The sequence below is a fragment of the Oncorhynchus mykiss genome, chromosome 26 (assembly GCF_013265735.2).
Source record: "Oncorhynchus mykiss isolate Arlee chromosome 26, USDA_OmykA_1.1, whole genome shotgun sequence".
Classification (NCBI taxonomy): domain Eukaryota; kingdom Metazoa; phylum Chordata; class Actinopteri; order Salmoniformes; family Salmonidae; genus Oncorhynchus; species Oncorhynchus mykiss.
Genome location: NC_048590.1, coordinates 41,965,282 through 41,980,898, shown reverse-complemented (window position 1 = coordinate 41,980,898; position 15,617 = coordinate 41,965,282). Strand labels below are relative to the sequence as shown.

Here is a 15,617-nt window from a genome sequence, read left to right as displayed (position 1 = left end):
ACCCTGAATAATCTCCCTCTGCATATGAAAGGAGGTCTGGACAGGGGGACAATGTGCAGATTGGCCAGCCTTGGCAGCACATCAGTGTCTGTCTTTAGGAGGGTGGGGGGAATTTCCACAATTTGGGCAAGGGATGTAATGTTGAAGGCAGTAAGGCCCTTTTTTTCTACTGTCACTGAGATCAGTTAAAGTGATGAGTATTTACATTGTAAAACTGACATGGTGGAAAGATACAGTTAATCTACAACAGAGCAGTTATTCGATCTGTATAATTAGTATTTGGAATAGGTCTAGATTGTGCCTGAATTGATCTGATCAAATACTCTGCCACTGTGCTTACACAATTTATCAGCCATTGTCTTGAGGCGAACTCGGGGTACAATCCGTGCTTTGAGCGGCTGGCGAATGAGCAGCGATCTGTTGAATACCCCAGCTGGCACACACTGAATGGCAACGATTATGACATCATCCGCAAGGTCACATGAGCTCGATGTAGTAGGACCAACAGATGTAGCCGGAGCCTGTTCTTCCTTTTCTCCTCTCTTTTCTGAAATTGAATGAATGTGGAGCAGTGTTCCTGTGTGTTTGTGTTCCAACTGTCAGTACTGGGCAATGGGGTAATGTCGGATGGCCGCCATTTGGTCCAACAGTAGCATTTCAGATGGTTATCTATACCATGGTTGGCCCAAATCTCACTGAACTGTTACAATGCCATTTTGAAGGAGTTTGTTTAATTCACGTTTTTAGAACGCTCTGTCTTAGTCTCCTAGAGGTTTTTTTTTTTATCTAGTTCCCAGCTCAGGATGTCCCTAAAGACCTTTTTAGGATGTTTCCAACACATCATTTTTTCCTGCTGAACAGAGTATTGAACTGGTTATCAATGATAAAACATAATGCAAGTCCTTTATACTGCTAAACTTTGTTTATGCATTGTTAAAAGAAAGTCATTTTGCTACCATATTTGGAATTGGAAAAGTAAGTACATTTCTTTCAAAATTCCATAGCAATTGAAGAACGACCCACCTGACTACTCTCAATGGAGCAATGAGGACAATACAGAGCACTAGACGGAAACTAACTCACCTCCCCTGCTGTTAACACTTATACAGTTAAATGCATTGGACTGCTGAGTCAGCAGCTGACAGCATTTCAAGGGATAAAGGCTTTTATTGATATTAAATTGGACGATGTCGTGGTTATTTTTAATGTAACCTTTATTTAACTAGGCAAGTCAGTTAAGAACACATTCTTATTTACAATGACGGCTCAGGAACAGTGGGTTAACTGCCTTGAGGGGCAGAACAACAGATTTTTACCTTGTTGCTAGATCGAATCCCCGAGCTGACCTTTCGGTTACTGACCCAACACTAACCACTAGGCTACCTGCTGGTTACTAGCCCAACACTAACCACTAGGCCACCTGCTGGTTACTGTCCCAACGCTCTAACCACTAGGCTACCTGCTGGTTACTGTCCCAACGCTCTAACCACTAGGCTACCTGCTGGTTACTGGTCCAACGCTCTAACCACTAGGCTACCTGCTGGTTACTGTCCCAACGCTCTAACCACTAGGCTACCTGCTGGTTACTGGCCCAATGCTCTAACCACTAGGCTACCTGCTGGTTACTGTCCCAACGCTCTAACCACTAGGCTACCTGCCGCACCTAATAACATGTTATTACTTTCCCTCCCTCCAGCGTTTGTACAGCGGTCTACTCCGACCTCTATAGTGGCAGAAACGAGCGAGGGTTAATGTCATAGCAACAGATTAATGCTGGATTGGTTTCTGAGTCATCATTGAACTTGTGTAAAGAACAAAGAGCTAGCTACAGACAGTAGCTAGCTAGCGCTGCTGGCCTTTCCCACCAGATGGCCTCTCTCCACCCCTTTCTCGCCATTTCTCTCAGGCAGGAGACAGACACAGCCTTAGTGGAAATCATTATGAGCAGTCTGTCTCCTGCTAACACAATCACAGCCTCACAGATAGACAAAGGGAGCAGAGGCAATCAATAGAATCCCTACTGCAGCGTTCGTGATTTGCACTTCGATTAAAGAACGTCTCACAAGCTTCCACTTTCTTTTTCAGCCAAGTCACTGAGGCCTTATTCAATCAAATCTGCATATGGAGGCTAACGGGGTAAAGCACACAACAAAAATGGTCTTCGCACTGCCAGCATGCAGTGTTTGAATGAGTTCACATGTTGGGTTATTGGTTTTACCAGCCTCCTCACTTCCGTGGACACAGCTCTGTAGAATGTATCTGATCAATTTTCGGCTCTATTCTGGGAGGTTGCATTCAGAATGAGACAAAATGTTGCTTTTTTTAAAGATAGTTTGCTGCAATTCTACACATTTCTACACATTTTGTGAAAGTCAGTTGCCCAACAATGTATTCAAGTGAAATATGTCTTCCGCATTCAACCCAACCCCTCTGAATCACAGAGGTGCGAGGGAGCTGCCATAATCAACATCCACGTCTTCGGCCCCTGGGGAACAGTGCCTTGCTCAGGGGCAGAACAACAGATTTTGACCTGGTCAGCTCAGGGATTTGATCCAGCAACCTTCCAGTTACTGTCCCCACGCTCTAACCACTAGGCTACCTGCTGGTTACTGTCCCCACGCTCTAACCACTAGGCTACCTGCTGGTTACTGTCCCCACGCTCTAACCACTAGGCTACCTGCTGGTTACTGTCCCAACGCTCTAACCACTAGGCTACCTGCTGGTTACTGGCCCAATGCTCTAACCACTAGACTACCTGCTGGTTACTGTCCCAACGCTCTAACCACTAGGCTACCTGCTGGTTACTGGCCCAATGCTCTAACCACTAGACTACCTGCTGGTTACTGTCCCAACGCTCTAACCACTAGGCTACCTGCTGGTTACTGGCCCAATGCTCTAACCACTAGGCTACCTGCTGGTTACTGTCCCCACGCTCTAACCACTAGGCTACCTGCTGGTTACTGTCCCCACGCTCTAACCACTAGGCTACCTGCCGCACCATGCGGCTGAGAACACATTCAGTTTTAAAGCCAATTTTCTTCAATAATACAAATTTTCTCGTGGCTTTGCCTTGTTCTTAGAGTATCTGAGTGACTCAAATATTGGAACAAATTCAATGCCATTTCTTACATTTTAGAAGAACCCTGATCGTTTGTTCTCTAAGACTATCGTATTTAAAACATTTATTGTTCCATTACTTTTTTATCTGGTTTTAGTTGTTTCATTTCAGCTCATGAAAATGGGACCAACACTTTACATGTTGCGTTTATATTTTTGTTTGGTATACATGACAATGGTACATGAGACAACACATTTTTATCAGAACATTCTGTTTCATTGAACAGGCCCCTGTTGCACGAGGCATCTGGCAGTTGTTGCCCCAATGACATTACTGGGCTGTATGACACCATTAACAAAATGCTAGTGCTCACGTCACTGACCTACTGGGGGATGGGAAATACTGTCAACGTAAAAAGGGGTGAGGATGCACCCCTGTAGACCCAATCAGTCAATAACCCACCGCTCGCTGCCACCAACATACCAATTCAAATCACAATTTAGATGACATTTTTATGAATATATGATTTGAGCCATGTTATCTAGACAAAAGCATTGTCAATGTAAACCATATTGTTATCTGCTGGTAAAGGGTTGCTATGTACTGCAAGTACAATCCACCATACTGTCTTTTGGTTGCTGTGGAATCGTTGTGTACCGTCCAGATGCTCACAAATATAAAACAGGAAAAGCCTGGTTATATGAAAAGGCCAGTCATTCCTCAGACAGCCATGTACTCACATGCCATGCAAGTCAAATCCACACAGAGGGAGAAATATCATTTCACAGGACATTTTATTCAGAACATCATTGAGAGAAATAAAGCTGCATTTGTAGAAACCATAGAGCCATTGAGCCGATTACCCCACACAGCAAATAGCATAGAAATTAAAGCAGAGTGCGTTTTCTCAGCTGAATCTTTTAAGTTAAAAGGCTGAAATCACTGAGAGCTCCAAAAGCATTTAAGTGCATTTTTCATTCGTAAAGCCTTCATGAAGAGTTTAGAAGTGCATAGCAGCTAAACAGGGAATTCTTCATTATGCTATTTCATTTTATCTACTCACTTTCCATCTCCTTCAAAAAGTTGACTCAAAATGAATCACACTTTCCAAACCAAACAGATATAGCATTTCAGTGTAGTTTAGCATCCTGAATTGCAGATGAAAGTTGCAAACACTTTACAACAGACAACACTAACCACTACTGTAGGCCAGAGACACAGACCAGAGGTATTACACACAATCAGATATAGTTTCATTGTTTAGATTGACACATCTGTACATGTCCACTGAAACAATGACAGATTACAGTGTTAATGTTGCTTCTATGCAGCAGCAGTGTTGTTCATTCTTTGACTGACATGAAATTGTGTTACGTGACAGAAATAATCATCTCTACAGTACATCACAATACGACTGTACCAACCCCAATAGTCAAATACAGAATCTCATTTACTCTCTCTCTCACACACACACACAGATAACAGTCCACAGGCCCTGCAACAAAAACTGTCTAACGCAATGGAACCACAGAGAACCATCCAAAAATACCCCGACCTCCTTTGTTCAGTGAAAAAAAAAGATTGCTTAATACAGTAATGTTTGAGGTGATCTTTTACAAAAATATACAGTTGCTATGATACAAGTTAAAACTGTTAATAAATCTGATGGCTCTGCATTAAAAATATCACCTCACTAGGAGTCATTCAAAGTTAAATATAGATCTCTCCTCATATAGTTTCTATATGATTACTTATATTAAAGTGGTAGTTAAGGTTTAAGGAATTTGGCAAAAAAAAAAAGCAGTGCACAAGTTGTGATCGAATCAAACGTGGATTATTTTTTACAGTCAGTAGAGTACTGCTCCCTCCTATGCAGGTCCTTCAGGGGCTAGGGAAAGTGACTAGGGGCTAGGGGAAGTGACTAGGGGCTACAGGGATAGTAGCCTGGTGCTCCAGTCCGTTTGTGCTTTAGCCAACTCCTGTGTGTTTGCGTTCATTGTCGTGACAACATGTATGGCTTGACAACAATAGAAGAGCTAGCTACAGCACATAGATGTAAGATCTTCATTTGATCACGATGTTGCAGGAGAACTTTCCTGCAATGCAGGAAATGTAAATTGTGTAGTGTATTTGATGTTTAAAAGGGATTCTGAAGTTTGTGATTTCCACCTAAAATGTATCAAATGACTCCTTACAAAAATGTCCATTAATAATAATCTACATTTCCAGTTCCTGCAGGATGATTTTCCTGCTGTAGCAAACTGGTTCAAATTAAGATCCTACATCTGTGCAGTGGGGGACCAGGCTCGGATGAGTATATTGAATCTCAAAAGAGGAAACGGAAATAATAAATCTCACCACACATGTAGTGGAGATCTTCTTTACCCCTAAGAAAAGACCTCAGCTGCTAGTCAGGAGTTTCTAAGGCCTGTTCACTTGATTGGCACAAGGTGTGGAGCGCTGCTTGGTCGGGTGCAGCGCAAGAACAGAGTAACAAGAAAGAGCCTACCGTGGCTATTGTTGGCTCGATGCAATACAGTTGTGGCGCATATCAAGTGAACAGACCTTTACGGTGTTACAGACCATCACAGGGAGAGGAGAGCCTAGAATAGGAGAACTGGGGAGACACACAGGGTGACATCTTCTGTTTGATGAAATGTCACAGACCAGTCATGTGGTGCATTTATCATTTCAATGTGTGACAAGACCATGATTTCAATATACTGCAATAAAGTTGCCAACTGAAAATGCATTTCAAAACGACTTGATGACATTTTGACATGTACATTTCCCAGCAGGAAAAATAAACGTATTACTCACACTACTTGAAATGAGATGTCTCTCAAACCAGCTTATTTTACAATGTCCATGAGTTGGTGGACATGCTGCAATTCTAGCTATAGTAAACGGTATGTATGTAGCGATGTACATGATGCAATATGCGAGCCCACCTGTCAAATTGAAATGTTGTTTCAGTTATTTTTGGCGAGATCTCCACAATGGTGTACACTGAGGGCTGTTCAGTGGATAGAAGATGGTGCACACTGAGGGCTGTTCAGTGGATAGAAGATGGTGTACACTGAGGGCTGTTCAGTGGATAGAAGATGGTGCACACTGAGGGCTGTTCAGTGGATAGAAGATGGTGTACACTGAGGGCTGTTCAGTGGATAGAAGATGGTGTACACTGAGGGCTGTTCAGTGGATAGAAGATGGTGCACACTGAGGGCTGTTCAGTGGATAGAAGATGGTGCACACTGAGGGCTGTTCAGTGGATAGAAGATGGTGTACACTGAGGGCTGTTCAGTGGATAGAAGATGGTGTACACTGAGGGCTGTTCAGTGGATAGAAGATGGTGCACACTGAGGGCTGTTCAGTGGATAGAAGATGGTGCACACTGAGGGCTGTTCAGTGGATAGAAGATGGGGCACACTGAGGGCTGTTCAGTGGATAGAAGATGGTGCACACTGAGGGCTGTTCAGTGGATAGAAGATGGTGCACACTGAGGGCTGTTCAGTGGATAGAAGATGGGGCACACTGAGGGCTGTTCAGTGGATAGAAGATGGGGCACACTGAGGGCTGTTCAGTGGATAGAAGATGGGGCACACTGAGGGCTGTTCAGTGGATAGAAGATGGGGCACACTGAGGGCTGTTCAGTGGATAGAAGATGGGGCACACTGAGGGCTGTTCAGTGGATAGAAGATGGGGCACACTGAGGGCTGTTCAGTGGATAGAAGATGGGGCACACTGAGGGCTGTTCAGTGGATAGAAGATGGGGCACACTGAGGGCTGTTCAGTGGATAGAAGATGGGGCACACTGAGGGCTGTTCAGTGGATAGAAGATGTCACCCATTATAGACTGTTTACACCAGCAACAAAGATTCACTTCAGAACAAGTGGCTTTCTATCGGACACAGGGACAAAAACATCCATACATGACAGTCATGATAAGGATGTTGTACTGTACTCTGTGGTAGTTCTATGGTCACACTGAGTTCTCCTACAACGGCTGGTTCACAGACAGCTGTGGGATAGGGACTGGGGTCGTGTTCATTATGTAACGGAAATGGAAAATGCGCGTATCTTAATGGACAAGTCAAAGGAAGTACTCTCCCTTTTTCTCAGTTTCTGTGCCTCATGAACACGACCAGGGTAGAGAAGCACTAAGAAGCAGCAGCCCGATCCACTATTCACCAGACATAAGTTACAAGCCACAGGGCCTTGGTCTAAGACTAGGTCACTAGAATGCTCCACTGGGGGTTCACCATATGGAACTGGCAGAGGAGAGTTTTTGAAGGGCTTCCTGGAAGCCTCCTTCCAGCCCCCTAGAAGTTCTACCTTACTTCCTTCTAGCCTCTTAGAAGACCTAGGCTCCTTCTCTGGTTCTCTGAGCCCCCACCTAGGGCTCTGACGCGTGAGGGGCTCCCACCTCCAGTGACGTCCCAGGATGGGGGAGGCTCCCCGTGCTGCCCCTCCACATCTCCACTGTCTCCTGGGTGTCAAAGAACTCATCAGGCCCCCCTGGGGACTGGGGCGTCTGTGCGCTGGATCCTGCCTCACTGCCGCTCTCGCTGAGCTCCAGGAGCACCGGGAGAGAACCGGGGAGGTATCCATCCAAAAGGCCCAGAGAGAGGTCTGCCAGGGGGGAAGATGACGGGCTCAATTGGCTGAGGTCTGGAACTTCACCGCAAGTGGCCTCAGTTGAAGCAGGGGACTCGCCTGGCTCCTCCTGCCTTGATTCAGAGTTTCCACTCAGGGGCAGGTGGCTGGGGGTGGCTGGTGCCTCAGGATTGTCTTCTGGGGGTGTCTGGCAGGGGGTGGTCGGGTCCTCCATGGGGCTGGTGGGATTGGAGAATTTGGGGGTTTGGGGGCCAGCAGTAGAGGCTTGCTGAACTGTGTTGTGATGGCAGGAGTGGATCTCCTCGCTGTTCTCGGGGGTGAAGGGCGTCTTGTCGCTGAAGCTAAAATGGGGGGAGGCGTCTGCCGTGGTGGGGGAGGAGGGGCCAGCGCTGGACACTGTACTGGATGGACCGCTGCTGTCTGCAGAGACCAAACAAATGATCAATTAATCAATGTACCAAGCAATCAGTCATCTATCAATTCAATTATGTTTACTAAGGTAATGTTAATCATATTGAAATTGTGGCTAATAGGTTCCAATTGAGTGCAGGGAAAGACATGACCAGAGAGGAAAGAACTGTGAGCTAGTTAGCACATAAAAAAGCCAAACCTACCCACCGCTAAGGAAAATGGTACCTGGGGATTTCACTTAGAACAAAACCACCATTAAAACACAGAACGTTTCTGTCCTTGATCACACCTCTGAAAATCAGGAAATAAGTGGTTTACAGAAGAGGATAGAAGACAGCGGTGGGAGAGGGTTGGAAACCCAGATAGTCAACACAGGCTGTGGTGGGCCACTGTAGTAGTAAATCACTTTAAATAGCCCACAGACAGTGGAGTCTAGGGATACTGTGGTAGGCAATTACATGTAAGCCTTAAAATGAGAAATTTCAAGTCCAACTTCTAATAAACACTTTTTGGAATGTACATGTACACACACCAGAATAAGACCTACTGACAGTCATTTGATGCTAGATACCAACCCAAATCAACACTCTCAAATACTCCCCATTGCAACTCTAAAAACAACTTAACCGGTCAAACTAAAAAGGTAAATGAATTACATGAAAGAGAATGGACACTCACACCAGGGAGGTCTGTCAGAGCGCTGTCGGGGGGATACGGAGGAGGAAAGGACTCTCTGAGGCATGTAGGAGTCCACCGACGGCTGGTTCTGAGAGTCAAACATGGCCGACAGAGCTGTGAGGAGAGAGGAGAGCGGTTGACACAGGACTGTGAGGAGGAGAGCGGTTGACACAGGACTGTGAGGAGGAGAGCGGTTGACACAGGACTGTGATCCAGTAAGCGTTTCATTAACCAGTGATATCTTATATCTGTCAAGTCAAGACATTTCCATGTGGTTTTCCTGTGTGTGTGTGTAACAGTCCATTACCTCTTGTGGTCCTGGAGTGGGCATCTCCACCAGTCTCACACACGGCGGTGATGAACTCATCCACCTGCTTGAGGGACAGCGAGTTGTGCAACGTCTCCAGTGGGTAGATGGAGGGCACCATGGAGCAGCCTTCAAAGCCTGCAGTCAGAGAGGGGAAAGACCCAGGCCCGCAGCCCCACCATCCTTCAGTCAGACTGGGCTAGGAGAGGTGGTTAGAGGGGTCTCTGGAGCAGGCAGGACCACTACTACAGCCAAAACCACCTCCCCAGTCCCCAAGGCCAGTCACTCACCCTACTGCAGTCATCACCGGCCGTCCTAGTTCTTTGTTCCAGCCCTGCACTATCATCAGCTGATCACAAAGAGTTCCATTTGCTTGTTAGTACTGGGCTGGAACCAAAGCCTGCACACCGGGTAACTCTCTGGAACTAGAGGTGGAAGGTGAACACTGCCCTAATATTATGGTGTATTTCTGCTACGGTTGGTTTCCACACAAACAATACTGGGGGCAGACACTGGACATGTCTGATTCATGTAACCACATACAGGAGGAGTCAGAAGTTTGGACACACCTTATTCCAGGGTTTTTCATTTTTTACATTGTAGAATAATAGTGAAGACATTAAAACTATGAAATAACACATATGGGATCATGTAGCAACCAAAAAAGTGTTGAACAAATTAAAATGTATTTTATGTTTGAGATTCTTCAAAGTAGCCACTCTTTGTCTTGATGACAACTTTGCACACTCTTGGCATTCTGCCAACCAGATTCATGAGGTAGTCACCTGGAATGCATTTCAATTAACAGGTGTGCCTTGTTAAAAAGTTCATTTGTGGAATTTCTTTCCTTCTTAACGCATTTGAGCCAATCAGTTGTTTTGTGACAAGGTAGGAGAGGTATACAGAAGATAGCCCTATTTGGCAAAAGACCAATTCCATATTATGGCAAGAACAGCTCAAATAAGCAAAGAGAAACAGAAAAGAAGAAAGAAAAAGAAGAAAGAAAAGACAGTCCCCATCATTACCTTAAGACATGAAGGCCAGTCAAAGCGGAAAATTTCAAGAACTTAGAAAGTTTCTTCAAGTGCTGTCGCAAAAACCATCAAGCACTATGGTGAAACTGGCTCTCATGAGGACCGCCACAGGAAAGGAAGATCCAGAGTTACCTCTACTGCAGAGGATAAGTTCATAAGAGTAACCAGGCTTCGAAATTGCAGCCCAAATAAATGCTTCACATAGTTCAAGTAACAGACACATCTCAACATTGACTGTTCAGAGGTGACTGCGTGAATCAGGCCTTCATGGTCGAATTGCTGCAAAGAAACCACTACTAATGGACACCAATAATAATAATAATAATAATAATAATAATAATAATAATAATAATAATAATAATAATAATAATAATAATAATAATAATAATAATAAGAGACTTGCTTGGGACAAGAAACACAAGCAATAGACATTAGACCAGTGGAAATATGCCCTTTGGTCTGATGAGTCCAAATGTAAGATTTTTGGTTCTAACTGCAGTGTCTTTGTGAGAAGCAGATTAGGTGAACAGATGATCCCTGCATGTGTGGTTCCCACTGTGAAGCATGGAGGAGGTGGTGTGGGTTGCTTTACTTGTGACACTGTCTGTGATAAATGTAGAATTCAAGGCACACTTAACCAGCATGGCTACCACAGCATTCTGCAGCGACATCTGGTTTGCGCTTAGTGGGACTATAATTTGTTTTTCAACAGGACAATGACCCAGGCCACACCTCCGGGCTGTGTAGGGGCTATTTAACCAAGAAAGAGAGTGATGAAGTGCTGCATCAGATGACCTGGCCTCCACAACCCCCCGACCTCAAACCAATTGAGATGGTTTGGGATGAGTTGGACAGCAGAATAAAGAAAAACCCTTGAATGAGTAGGTGTGTTCAAACTTTTGACTGCTACTGTACAAGACACATCTCATTCAGGACGACTGTACAACACAAAAAGCATCCCTTACCTCAGGACACTAACAGGAGAGTAAAGATGCGATCACACGGCACTACGTGAGTATTAATCATGGCTCAGCTATATAGGTGGGTTTCCTACCCAAGTCTCTGAAGAAGGCGCCCAAAGCCGACGTATGTCCCATAAATAAATACATACTCAGATCAATGCAGACACAGAGCGCTCCTTTTTATATATTGTCACCTGCTGAAGTGTCCTGGGGTAAGAAAAGCTATTTGGGATTTTCCAGTCCCTCAGTCGAGCACTCGATTCCCTTTTTTGTCCAGGCTGGGTTGAAGCGAGTTTGGGTACGCTTTCTGTCTACTGTACAACACATTTTTATCCATTGTAGTGGACACACGACTCAAACCATATCCAGGAAGCAGGACAGACATGCACGCTGTCTTTCACACTACTGCACCGACCCCAACTGTACTGGTTTGAATATTTTCTTCACTGTCTTTTTCGGCCACTATGGTGGATGTGTAACCAGGGCAGTACAGTTCAGCTCGACTCAGTAGTGTGAAACGGGTCTTATTGACAGTCAGTAAAGCACCGGAACACTTCAGATCATACAGCCCAAGGTGTCTACAAAGCATCAAATCAGTCCAGTTGATAGACCATCCATTCACTGTTCACTGCAATCCGTGTACATTTCACATCAATCGCGAAAAAGTTTACAACCAAGTTCACTCTATTGGATAGAAAAGCATTAACCAAAGTCTACACCAACCAGACAGGGATGCCGTTACTATGCAAAATTGAACTGCCACACGGTTTGAGTATGTTGTATCAGGAACATCCTAGTGGGCAAAACTAGTTGAACTAATGTCATTATAACCAGAAACTAGTTGATATGTAATTGCCATTTTCTAGTAATACCTCGGTAGTTGTTTAATCTCAGACAAGTGATCTAGTCACAGGCTGTGCAGTTTTATACAACACAATGGGTTTAATTTCAGACAAACAGCATCTGACAACATCCATCCACTAGCTCAGCTACATTCCAAACTGCAGCCAGGTCCTGGTTCAAAAGATCTACGTTGGCAACAGTCCCTCAAATTAAGACCATTAGCACTAAAAAGAAGCAAGATCAAATAAGAACTGAACTGCAGGGAGGAAATAAGATTCAGTTCAGATAACTAATGCAAGACACCTGAAAAAGCCAAACCACACCAATGACAAGCCGCTCTCCCAAAAGTCTCAGGCAAGCATGCGTCAAACAAACCCCCGAAGGCAAAGCGGCAAAAGTCAACTGCGGCGGCAGTAACTAGCAGCACACCAGTTCCAAACCAAACCTCAGATCTGCAAGCAGTACAGCAGAGGGTTTAAAGGGCATAGGAGGGCAGGGGGTTGAAGAGGGGCTGGGGGGCTGACCGTAGAAGTACTCTAGGGGGTCTTGGCCAGAGATGAGCCAGTTACGGAAGAGGCGGAGGTGGTAGGAGCACTGGTTGAGGTGGTGGGCCAGTGCCCCGTCCAGAGAGAGAGGGCGGCACAGGCTGGCATCAGTGGAGAAGCGCCTCAACAGCTGGGCCACGTGGTGCTCCTCCAAGGGCTCTGGGGAAGGAGGAACAGGAGGAGAGAGGATAGGACGGATGGAGCAGGGGAGGCGGAAATGGAAGGAGGAGGGGAGGCAGAGGATGACCATAAAGGATGAGGGAAGAAGATGAGAGGAATAGGAGGATAGAAAGTAGAGGGGGAAGAGAGGAATAGGAGGATAGAAAGTAGAGGGGGAAGAGAGGAAAGAAGGACAGTAAGGGGGGGTAAAATTAGGAGAGGGAGTGGATGAATGACACAGCAGAGGTAATGGGGGGAAGGACAAAGAAGAGGTATCACCCATTGTGTGGACAGAGGGGGAGACTGGCAGGAGGGGGAGAGGTATCACCCATTGTGCGGACAGAAAGGGGTGACTGGGAGGGAGGAGAGGTATCACCCATTGTGTGGACAGAGATGGGTGACTTGGAGGTACAGTAAATTACTGCTATTTCTAACAGCCAACCTTCTCCTGTCAACCATTCCATTCCTCCATGCTCTGGACCAGCTACCAGAAATGGCAAAAAGCTTCAAGCAACATTCAGCGGACCCCATCCAACCCAATCATCCCACAGGTTTGCACAAAGACCTCAGCAAAATCTGCTCCATCCAACTGTCCCCAGCATTGACAGAGAGAAACGCCTCAAACTCCAAAAGACAAAATAGCGTATCACATGGCTCCACTGCAATCTCATCTTGGTTACGGAAAAAGCTCTGGGATACAATCTATAGGTTTAGAAGACAGAAAAACAAATCCAATGAAAATCCACAGAGGAAATGTCAATATTGCGTTTGTATTTAATGCATTTCATTTTTTAACAGCATTGACTAGTTTCAAGTTGAGAGACCACATAGGAGCATTTGTGATAGAACTGAAGATGTTCAAAACGCTGAGACGTGGAGCGACACATGCTTAGATATGTCAAATATGTTTGTGTCATTGTGAATACATTCAAATCCTAGAGAGAAAAGAACTCAATCTGGTGTCCAATAAAAACACACTACACGAAAGCGGTCCAGCGTGCATAGCGTTTTCTGCCGTGTCACAATCATTTTGTACAATCAATCCTGTTTGACAGGTTGCATAAAGCTGCAGTTGGATGTAAACCTTAGCCTCATTCATTACTGTACCTGACACAGGCCACCACAGAGGGGGAACAGCCACAGCACACGTGTCATCCTGTGTCCCTATCAAAGTCAATATATACACACACAGTTGTGAATTGACATGCTTCAAGTTGCTTAAAATGAAATGACTGTCATTAAAAAAATCCCATAAAAGCAATTAGGTGCTGTGTTCATGTACTGGAATTACATTTTAGGGCCCTCATTTATAAACGTTTGGTATGCACAAAATATACCCCGAAATATGAGTGAGACAGTTTTCCTTACCTCCCCGCAAACTTTAGGCCATGCATACACACATTTTCTAGTGGTTGTATAGCAAGCAGACAAGTATTTTGTGCAAATACAGGATATGATGACGCTCTTATCCAAAAAACGACTAAAAAAACTGGAAAATATAACAAGAGGCAGACATTTTCCATTAGTGAAAAGAGCAGAACATCTTTTTTTATTTTTGGAATCCAAAACATAAATGGGACATAGGAATGTATTTCTTTTTTTTATTTTTTATAACCATTACAGAATATATTCCTCACCTTTTCTGTCTGTGATGGGTTCCTATTCCCTAAGTAGCCATACAACAAAGGACCACGGCCATCTCTCATTGAACTGGACTGAATATCCTAGTAGTCCTAAACAGACAGACTATGTACAGTATTTCAACTTCTGCTTTGAGATCCCATAGGCAGCGCAGTATATAATACACAGTCCAAATGAACAGGTGGTCTTCTCCAGAACCTGCTACTCTCCAGAAGTGGCTCTGCTCTCCAGCAGCGTTGGCTCCAATGGTGGCAGTTACCCATGTACACCTGTCCCTAACCAACATCCCCTACAGTTAGAATACTGGACCCCACAGGCAGTTACCCATGTACACCTGTCCCTAACCAACATCCCCTACAGTCAGAATACTGGACCCCACAGGCAGTGGCAAAGTACACCTGTCCCTAACCAACATCCCTACAGTCAGAATACTGGACCCCACAGGCAGTTACCCAAGTACACCTGTCCCTAACCAACATCCCTACAGTCAGAATACTGGACCCCACAGGCAGTTAGTTACCCAAGTACACCTGTCCCTAACCAACATCCCTACAGTCAGAATACTGGACCCCACAGGCAGTGGCCAAGTACACCTGTCCCTAACCAACATCCCTACAGTCAGAATACTGGACCCCACAGGCAGTTACCCAAGTACAACCTGTCCCTAACCAACATCCCTACAGTCAGAATACTGGACTCCACAGGCAGTGGCCATGTACACCTGTCCCTAACCAACATCCCTACAGTCAGAATACTGGACCCCAGAGTGTGAAGTGTGCTCAGAGCAGGTAATCTACGGTTTTCATGTGTCAATCTAATTATCATTTTTCACCATTGGACATGGAGTTCCTCCTGACTGCAACGAATGCAAGACTGTAAATAAAAGCCTTAATTCCAGGTGTGTTATATTAGGGTTGGAATGAAAACCTACATCAGGGTTGGAGAGCCCTGCAGTATACACTACATAGACCCTCTGAAATATACAGTTGATACACAGCGGTCTGTTTTGTGTTGTAGTTGCAGGTGTGGCTTATTTGGTAGAGCATGGTGCCTGGAGTGTGGGTTTGATTCTTCCTGGGGGCACTTGCACAAAAAATGATGCACACTTTGGATAAAGGAGCTTCCAAAATTTCTCTTGAAAACCAGTTCTTCCTTGACAGTGTTGCAAAGAAAATGTCTAAACCCCTCCAATATAATGATCATGTTTAAACGTTCACTACATAGCTTGTAGACCCAACCAGGAGGAACATATTTTCAGAAAACAGAAGAGTGATTAGAATTCTCGTTTTCTGTTTAAAAACATTTGACTTCTGTTTGGTGCCCACTACCCAGTGAATATAACCGGTGTCTCAAGGAAAGTGT

General features: G+C 44.9%; 1 protein-coding gene across 6 annotated transcripts in view; it reads right to left on the bottom strand.

Moving 5' to 3' along the window:
• Positions 1 to 3,833: 3,833 nt before the first annotated feature.
• Positions 3,834 to 15,617, bottom strand: part of LOC110513173 (inositol hexakisphosphate and diphosphoinositol-pentakisphosphate kinase 2) — a 50,303-nt gene continuing 38,519 nt past the window's right edge. For 2 of the 6 annotated variants that reach the window (XM_036964164.1, XM_036964166.1), the window contains 5 exons: positions 13,722 to 13,778; positions 12,435 to 12,614; positions 9,072 to 9,209; positions 8,765 to 8,878; positions 3,834 to 8,095 (listed from right to left, as the gene is read on the bottom strand). In XM_036964164.1, coding sequence (XP_036820059.1) covers positions 7,455 to 8,095; positions 8,765 to 8,878; positions 9,072 to 9,209; positions 12,435 to 12,614; positions 13,722 to 13,778 — 1,130 coding nt within the window. In that variant the 3' untranslated portion in view covers positions 3,834 to 7,454. The remainder of the gene's footprint in view (positions 8,096 to 8,764; positions 8,879 to 9,071; positions 9,210 to 12,434; positions 12,615 to 13,721; positions 13,779 to 15,617) is intronic. The other 4 variants (XM_036964165.1, XM_036964167.1, XM_036964168.1 and 1 more) reach the window with 2 other exon arrangements.